We start from the raw sequence: 9583 nt of genomic DNA, 5'->3' as shown, positions 1-9583 counted from the left end.
GAGAGGTAGCAGGCATTTGTTGAGGTCTCCAGTGGGCAGCTGAATCCAAGAAGTTAGCGTAGGGGAGGGTGGGAGCCAAGGCAAGGCAGGCACCATAATTATGAGGATGATGAGTGAGCAGACTCATCGGAATGTCTCTGAAATTATTAACATTGTGGCTATGTAATTATTATCCCAAGTTGCCAAGGCCTGGCTGGTTGTTGTTATTCAGAGGTGGCCTTCAGACCTGCCATGCCCGCCTCCTCTTGCCCTACTGAGAAACAGCTCACGCCCATCTCAGACCCAGCTGGTCAGATAATGCGGTGCCTCCGGTTGGCTTGTTTACTAATTGCCTAAATAGGCTTTTATGTATTGTTCATAAGGATTAAATTAAAAGTTTAATTGCTCATTTAACAAGAAAATTTGCATTCTCCTGAAAGCGTAACTGCCTTCGTCTGGTAGCCCTCTGCTACAAGACAGGCACATGCTGGCCCTCACAGGCTGTTTTGTTCCTGAAGAGGCCTTGACCTCAAGGATTAACCCTTTGTGAGGCAAGCTTGGATCCCAGTGTGCATCCTGGAGTCTCAGCTGGCCCCTCAATCCGCTCGTGTTGTCTGCTGCTAGGTAGATAAAGACAAAACATAGAATGTATAGAGGACAAATACGTCATGTCGAGAACTAAGCGAACATACTAAACACACTCCTCCAGAATGTCACCCAGCTTCTGACACCTCAGTTAGTTTAACCTGGTTTTTTGTGCTTTCATGAATGGAGTGGTTGCATTAGGTACCCTTTTATGTGTATAATCACCTTAACTAGATAGACCTGTGTGTGTGTGTGTGTGTGTGTGTGTGTGTGTGTGTGTGTGTGTGTGTGTGTGTAGGAAGGAGGGAGGGAGGGAGGGAAGGAAGACAGGCAGATCAGGAGTACCACTCCATGTAAAGGATCTTTGTCATTAGGGGGGAGGGTGATGTAATCCATTTGGAGATAGACGAGAGGACTCCAAGAGTCTTCCATCTCAGAAGTGGAAGAGAGTGTGGCTCGGCAGCCAGGCGTGGCAGCATGGCGGAGGGAGTGAAGAGTGAGTAGGCTGTGCTGTCCGAGCCGCACCTCTAGATTGTTCTTGGCCCCTCTGATTGACAGCAGCACCTCTCCAGTTACTCCTTACCTGCTGATCAGCAGCATCCCTGTTGCTAAGAGGTGGTTGTTGTGCCTTAGAATCGACAGTGTGTCTCCCCGTGGGATGAAGTCTCCATTTCTTTGCCATTAGGCCCTGGATGGGGATTTCTCCGAAGACAACCGCAGTAAGTGTCGCATTGCCACCACGCCCTTGATCGAAGCCGTGGAGAACCTCACAGCATTTGCGTCAAACCCTGAGTTCGTCAGCATCCCTGCTCAGATCAGCTCTGAGGTAGGAGAGACCGAAGCAATTGTAACTCTAGAGTCACTGGCTAATTCCGTATGAAACAGAATGAGCCAAAAGACCTTTTGTCAGTGCCCTGTGGGCTATGTTGCTGTAGTGAGCACTACTGCGTACCTTAAGCACTTACCATGCTGTGTTACCAACTTTATGCACAGTAACTAGGCATGGTAAATGTCTTTTTTTTTTTTTTTTTTTTTTTTTTGGTTTTTCAAGACAGGGTTTCTCTTTGTAGCCTTGGCTGTCCTGGACTCCCTTTATAGACCAGACTGGCCTCAAACTCACAGAGATCCGCCTGCCTCTGCCTCCCAAGTGCTGGGATTAAAGGCATGCGCCACCACCGCCCAGCACGAATGTCTATCTTTTTTAAAAGTAATAGCTCTTAACCACTGAGCCATCTCTTCAGTCACAGTCATAGGGGAGGGGAGTAAGGGGAAAATGGGAGGGAGGGAGGAATGGGAGGATACAAGGGAGGGGATAACCATTGAGATGTAATAGGAATAAATTAATAAAATATAATTTTTTAAAAAGTAATAGCTTGACATTGAGAAGAATCTTTGTGCCCAGGATTGGGGCTGATTCTTTCATGAAGTGTGCCATACTCAAAACTTCTTTTTAAGAAAAAAATATATATTATTTAAGGACCAGGCCTGGGATCATGTTTCTCTGTTAGCTAGCTGCCTTCCACAGGTTAGAAGTATCGGCTTAGAGAATAAGACTTTCTCGGGCCCAACTTACCCTTCTCTGTGTCCTCCTCGCCTTTCCCTTCTCTGTTGGCTGATCTTAGGGCTCCCAGGCACAGGAACCAATCCTGGTCTCAGCCAAGACCATGCTGGAGAGCTCCTCAGACCTCATCCGCACAGCGCGCTCTCTGGCCATCAACCCCAAAGACCCGCCCACCTGGTCCGTGCTGGCTGGACACTCCCACACTGTGTCTGACTCCATTAAGAGTCTCATCACGTCCATCAGGTGAGCTTCCCGTCCAGCAAGAATTCCCAGCCTTCATCTGAACAGAGTAGGAGTGGACCGTGCCTACATGTTGGTCATGATTGTGATGGCTGATCTTGGTTGTCAACTTGACACAAAATAGAGGCACCTGGGAAGAGAGAGCCTCAGCTGAGGCGCTGTCCCCATCACATCACCCTGCGGGTATGTCTGTGGGGCATTCTCTTTATTGATGATTGATGTGAGAGAGCCCAGCCCGATGCAGTTTTGCCATCCCTGGGCACGCGGGTCCGGCCTGTATAGGAAAGGGTGCTTGCTGAGCAAGCCGGTAAGCAGCAGCATCCCATGGTCTGCTTCAGTTCCTGCCTCTGAGTTCCTGTATTGAACTTCTGCTCTGGCATCACTTATTGATGGCCTGTGACCTGTAAGATAAAATCGATTCTTTCCTGCCCAGGTTGCTTTGGTTTTAATCACAGTAACAGAGGAGCAGACTAAGAAAATTACAATCATCTCTTTCTTATCTCTTTGACACCCACGATAGCACCGGCCACAATAACGGCAGATCTAAGCATCTCTTATAAACCAGATAGTATTCCAAATATTTTACCTGCATTACGTGTCTGCTCATCACATTTTAAAGTAGATATTGTCATCGTTTCTATTTTACTACTGCAAACTTCCAGGCAGGAAAACTTAGGTGACGTTCTGCGTGGTCACCTGGAGGCTCCAGACCCAGCGCTTCTAACCTTCACACTGAACTACCAACTCTCAGGGGCCTGGAAAACTCTCCTGTTCTGGTTCTTCTAGTCTGACAATAAAGGATTTTTTGCAGCTCACACCAACCCTGGATATTCTGAGCTTCTTGGTAATACCAGGAGGCTGAGAAAACTACATTTCTCAAGTTGGCCATATTAATATCCTATAACATGGAGTGTGTTTGTTTCCTTAGTTACAGTATTGCTCAAAGCCATGTGTGGCAAAGGAAAATCCTATGAATACTTTGGCTCTTATTGCAGCCCATGAGTTTATGACTACTGTACACTAGAACACGCAACATGTTTGCACTATATATGGTGCCGCGCTTTTCTTTCCGATGGCTGGAAAGATGGCTTCATAGAGAGGTGCTTGCTGCAGATGTATGAGGGCCTGAGTTTGAAAACCTAGCTCCATAGAAAAAGTCAGACGTGGGTGTGGGCTTCTAGTCCCAGAACTGGGGGAGACAAATACAGAAGGATTGCTGGGCCTTTCTGGTTGCCACACTAGCCCTGGGTTCAGAGAGAGACCCTGTCTTAAGGGACTAACACAGAATTATAAAGTAGAACACTTGACTTCCTCTTATGGTCTCCATGTGTTGGTGGTTGCATGTACCTGTACACAAATAGTCACATACAAAACACACACACACACACACACACACACACACACACACACACACACACACACGCACGCGCTTGCTCGGGCTTGCACACTTTTTTTAAACTTTAGTGTTTGAAGTGGCGGAAGCACCCAAATGCAAATTGCTTCCTTTCCAATTACCTATTATTAGCCTGAGAGGAAAGGCAGAGATTTCCCCATTCTTCCTGCTAGAAATAGAGCTACGTCAAGTACAAGTGTTAATTAAGAAACACATGGGCTCTGCCACGTTTTGCTGAGCCAGCCTCAGAGTTGCACTGCTTAGCAAAGGTGACCTAGAAAAGGGACAAGGCTCCTGGCCCACAGTACAAGAGCACGGTGTGATGTGTTTAAGTCTTGTGAACTCTTGTTTGATCTCTTCTGTCCCTTTTAGGGACAAAGCCCCCGGGCAGAGAGAATGTGACTACTCCATCGATGGCATCAACCGGTGCATCCGGGACATTGAGCAGGCCTCCCTGGCGGCAGTCAGCCAGAGCCTGGCCACAAGGGATGACATCTCTGTGGAGGTAGGCTGGGGCTATGTCATGTGTCCTGGAAACTCCAGAGGAGATGGCAGGAAATGTCCGTAATGCTGGAATGCGATAGTGGACAGCCCTCCCCTGTGGAGCCAACAGGGAAGGCAGCGGAGGGGGTAGGAAAAATGCTGAAAAGGGAGAGATGGCGTTGGGGAAGGAAGAAGTCCCAGTGAGGCTCAAGTTTGCAGGACAGTGGTCAGGCTTGGGTGATTCTGTGTATTAAGATGGACTGCCGTGTCCAGCTGCACACATCAGTGGAGCAGGCCTGGGCATGCAAAGCTTGAATGCCTCTCTCTGGTCACATTTTGTCTTTGCACTTTTTAGGCAAGTTTGGCATTAAATTCTCATGTGGCGGGGATGGGGTAGGGCTTAGCATCTTATCATTTGGGGCCACTTTATCCTTTCTGTGTGTGTGCGTGTTATGCACATGTTTGCATGTGGGTGAGGGTATGCAAGGTCCAGGTCACTCCCTGGCTGGCCAGTGAGTCCTCAGGATCCACCTGTCTTCGTCCCGTGCCCCACTCCCTGCGCTGGGATCATAGACACTCAGGGCCTCGTGTCTGAAGAGCACCTCCCTAGCCTCACTTTACCCGCTCCTGCTCTTGAGTTGCTTGTTACCTGTGCAAAGTTTGCAATCTGTACTTACATCTCTACTAAGAGGACAGTGCCCGCTGTCGGGGGCATTTAGTTTACGTGACTGATGCTTTCCCTTACTGCCATGGAATGTAGGCAAAACGAACTCTGTCCCGGCTCTCTCAACAGTGGACATTTTATTAAAGAACTGTCTGTGCTACTTGCACACATACACACATACTACATCACAGCACACACACACACACACACACACACACACATACACACACACCACACCACATACATGCACACATGTGCATACCACCACACACCACACACCCACACCCACAAATATATATACACACACACACCAACACACACACCTCTCTCTCTCTCTCCCTCTCTCTCTCCCTCTCCCTCTCTCTCCCTCTCCTTCTCCCTCTCCCTCTCCCTCTCCCTCTCTCTCTCTCTCTCTCTCTGTCCACCCACAGACCCACCCAGGAGATGAGAAACAGAACTAAGCACTATAACCATGTAGAATGCTAGAATTACTATTTTAAACCTGTTCTTAAAGTTGAACGAGACATACAGTAAACACACATGAAGTGTGTGTGTGTGTATTTTGACTTGTCAGCAGGGCACATCCTTTAGTAGCCCCCAGGTTAACAAGCCAAGTTGAAGACAGGTTTGGTAGCTTCATACAACTTTGATCCCAGCAGGCATTAGGCAGTTTGATCTCTGTGAGTTCGAGGACAGCCAGAGCTTAGCTAATTAGTGAGACACTGCCTGCCCCCTCAAAACAAACAGACAAACAAACAAACAAACAAACCCCATGACCACAGCCCTAAAAGTGTTCTCCCTCCCTCTCAACGTCCTTCCTAAACTGCATCCTCAGCTTTAGCTCCCCCAATAGGAAGAAAATGTACCCCCTTTATGCCCAAGAGCCTTCATTATATAATATTGAGTTTAACAAACCACCTACCATAAGACACCAAAGGGATTCTCAGCCGTTCTCGCCCATAATCACATTAAGTATGTGAGGATAATAAATAATTAGCTAAGCCAGGCCTTTGGACTTCAGGGAGGCCTCTCTTTCCTGCCCCATCTCTCTAGCTCTTGTAGCTTTTGTTTTCAAGCTTGGCGGTTAAGCTTTTTCTCTCCCACCGGGAGCTCTGTCTGAGGTTCACTCGTGTCCATGTTCACGTGCGTTACGGTTCTGTGGCAAGGTGACAAAGGCAGGAAGGGCACTGTCCCTTTGTTAGATGGAGTGTCAGGCGCACATCTCTAAGATGCCAGATGCTTTTGTCTCTTAACCGTCAGCCTATCGTGCACATTTCCTAAGCTGGTTTTGATAAGGGGGTGGGTGGGTTTTCCCCTTCCAGCTAATCTCCTGTCCCTCACCCCCCCACCCCCTCTCAGCAAAGCCTGGTTTTCTTTCCCTATCGCTTAACAGCCTAAACTCATTTCTTTGGAGCAGAGAGGTTAAACCATCTCAGATGTGATAAGAAATACCTCAAGGGTGTGTTTCCAATATTTGCCTGCAAGCCACCAAGGACAGCGATCAGAGTCTGGCTAAGCTGTGCATGTAGCCCATCTGGTGTCTCCGTCATGTGCCATCACAGAGGCCTTCAGAGATCTGATCTCATTTTTGCATCATCCCTTTTCCTCCTCTTTTAAGTTCTGAGAACACCGAGACCAGCATGTTCCCTCAGTCCCCAATTAGCTGTCTCCACTTGGACCAAGTTGTCTCTTCTTCTTGAAAAGTACAGCTGTTCCTCTCTCCCAGGAATCAGTCTGCATGTATAGCCATGAAGAGCCCAGCAGTTGTCAGGGTCTCACCCTGAGGAGCAGGGCAAGTCAGGGCACAGAGGATCAGGGAAACATGCAGGCTGATTTCCTGCAGGTCTCCTCATCTCTCATAAAGGGCTTTTCAGAATGACACCGCATCATAGGGAGCTGTTGTCAAATGACCTTGACAGTTCTCCCTTTGTTAGGCCCTGCAGGAGCAGCTGACCTCGGTGGTCCAGGAGATCGGGCATCTTATTGATCCCATTGCCACGGCAGCTCGAGGAGAAGCTGCCCAGTTGGGACATAAGGTAATGCGTGAGCAGGAGGTCCTGCTAAGAGAGAAATGGTATGAGGGCGGGGGGAGGGTATCATTATTCCCAAAAGCCTGTGCGCAGTGTTTTTCTGAACTTTGATTCTGTATCCCTCAAAGTGACCATGAGCCTGGTGCTGCCATGAATAACACTTTACCGCTGAGCAAACTGAAACATGGTATGCGAAGAAATCTGTTTTTAAAAAAATGTTAAGATGATAACAGCAAGAAAGGTTTAAATCTGAAGGACCCGAGGCTGGCAGTAGCATTCACCAGGACAGTGCTCACCTCTCTAAGGTGCTGGGCACCAGCTCAGCTAGTACACTTCACCCCCTGCCGCATAATGGCTCTTGACTCCTTACATCTGCACTAGTGAAGTTAACGCCTAATCATATAAACCCAGACAGCAGGTGGGATTCTCATGCGTTAAACATTCTGGCAGCAAGGACCCCTGGGGGACCCACCAGCCCCTGTATCAGTTTCTTCTCTGATGCTATGATTGAAGGGAAAAAACCAAAAACAAAACACGAATGACCGAAAGCACGCTGGGGGAGTGAGGTTTATTTCGGCCTACAGTTCCAGAAGAATGTGTCTATCCTGACAGCAAGCAGCCAAGCAGCAGAGAGGCAGAACAGAAGGGGGGGGGGGAGGGGTGGGAAAGCAGTCAGTGAAGCCCTAAAGCCAGCCCCAAGGGTTGGGGATTTAGCTCAGTGGTAGAGCGCTTGACTAGCAAGCACAAGGCCCTGGGTTTGGTCCTCAGCTCTGGGGGAAAGAAAAAAAAAAGACAAAATACCAAAGAGTGCCACCAATGGGGGAACAAGTATCATGACTTAGGAGCCCATGAGAGCCATTTCTCAGTCAAACCACCGCAGCGCCCTGCTGCCTTTTGTGATGAACCCAGTGTCATTCCTGGGGACGAGATAAGACCTGTGCCAGTGTGCAGAGAGCTGCCTCTGCTTGCTCAGGCCGGGACCTCCACATCTGGATGAAGCAGGGAGCCAGTTCCACAGGTGCTCTGCTCACAGCTTACCCTCCTGGCTTTTGAGTGGCCCCTTTAAGATGCACACAGAGGAGTCTGGAGAAGTATCCAATAAGGCTCTCGCTGTGCAGGCATGAGAGCCCAAGTTCAGATCCCCAGCACCCACATAACTAGAGGCAGTGGTGCACACCTGTAACCCCAGCACAGAGCAGGCAGAGGCAGGATGTTCCCAGGCCATTCTAGTCAAACCTGCAAGCTCTCAAGTTCAGTGAGGGACCCGGTCTCACATTTTCAGACCAGGGGACTGGGAAGACGGCTCAGTGGGTAAGAGCGATTCCATTACAAGCATGAAGACCTGAGCCTGGCTCTCCAGCGCCCTTATAACCTTATAAAAAGCTGACCACTGCTCTATGTGCCTGTAATCATGGTTTTGGGGGCACAGAAACAAGTGGATCCTGGGGGCTTGCCTCTCCAAAATGATGACGTGAAGAGTCAATGAGAGACCCCATGTCAAGGGAATAAGCCAGAAACTGACCCAGGAAGACACTAGACGTCTTCTGACTGTCACATCTGGACACAGTCATATGACCCAATCATACACAGGTACACACAGGCACACACAAACACACACACACACACACACACACACACACACACACACCTCACACACAAATAAAATAAGATGGAGCACGATTAAGGAAAACACCAGATATCAGTCTCTGACCTCCACCTGCACCTAAACATATGTGTGCAGGCACTTACAAATGTATAAAAGCATAGTAGGTCAGTAGCAGCCCTGCTCAGATGTCTCTGTAAGATAGCCCAATAAGAAGAGGAACAAAGCCAAAGTATTCTTATTCCTGGCGAGGGAATTCCGTTCCCAAAGGCGAGGGTGCCTGCTGACCTGTCTGCTGGAAAGCCTTGCCCGCTCTCTTCTTCTCACTCCTCACCTCATGACCCTCTCCTCTTCTAGTCTCTTTCCCTTTTGCATCTGTGGGATGTCTCTTATCCTTAACACTTTTACTTATAAAAATGACAATTTATAAAACTGGGTATAAGTCTTGGGTCTACCTCTAATTCCAAAAGGGATTTCTTACCCTATATGGAGTGGAGATGCACAATCCCCAGGGAAGGAAAGCCAAGCGACAGACTGTTAACTAGCGAGTATTTAAAAAAGCAAGCTGCGGCCAAATATGCCTTTTCCTATGAGTCATCCCATCTTTGCTCCAAACCCCCTGCTCACCAAGGGGACCCCCCAAAAGGAGACCTGAGCTTACATGAGAAATCTGGGATTTTTCTCTCTTGACAGGTGACACAGCTAGCAAGCTACTTTGAGCCCTTGATCTTAGCTGCAGTTGGTGTTGCCTCCAAGATGCTAGACCATCAACAACAGATGACAGTGTTAGACCAGACCAAGACGCTCGCAGAGTCCGCCCTGCAGATGCTGTATGCAGCCAAAGAAGGTGGCGGGAACCCCAAGGTATGCTCCAAGGCATCAGTGGCTGCCAGGATTGCAAGTCTCCCTCCTGGGCTGGCTCTTTCCTCAAAAAAATACTTCCAAGTTGACTTCCCGGTCTAAAGGAGAAATTGTCTGGTGGCTTTCCAACAGGTGTAGCTAAGGGTTATTCACAAGTTCTCTCTCCTCCATGGGATTTGTAGGC

The 9583-nt window shown here is 48.6% G+C and overlaps 1 protein-coding gene across 1 annotated transcript in view; it reads left to right on the top strand.

Annotated features, from left to right (window-relative positions):
- The window catches only part of TLN2 (talin 2), a 269148-nt gene that overhangs the window by 190365 nt on the left and 69200 nt on the right, over positions 1–9583 (top strand). The window contains 5 exon segments of the mRNA XM_084781229.1: positions 1250–1390; positions 2187–2368; positions 4131–4263; positions 6840–6941; positions 9232–9402. Coding sequence (XP_084637355.1) covers positions 1250–1390; positions 2187–2368; positions 4131–4263; positions 6840–6941; positions 9232–9402 — 729 coding nt within the window.

This window comes from Acomys minous (assembly GCF_964271855.1).
Source record: "Acomys minous genome assembly, chromosome: 5".
NCBI lineage: Eukaryota > Metazoa > Chordata > Mammalia > Rodentia > Muridae > Acomys > Acomys minous.
The sequence above is the reverse complement of the archived record's forward strand: the minus strand, read 5'-3'. Positions and strand labels throughout refer to the sequence as shown.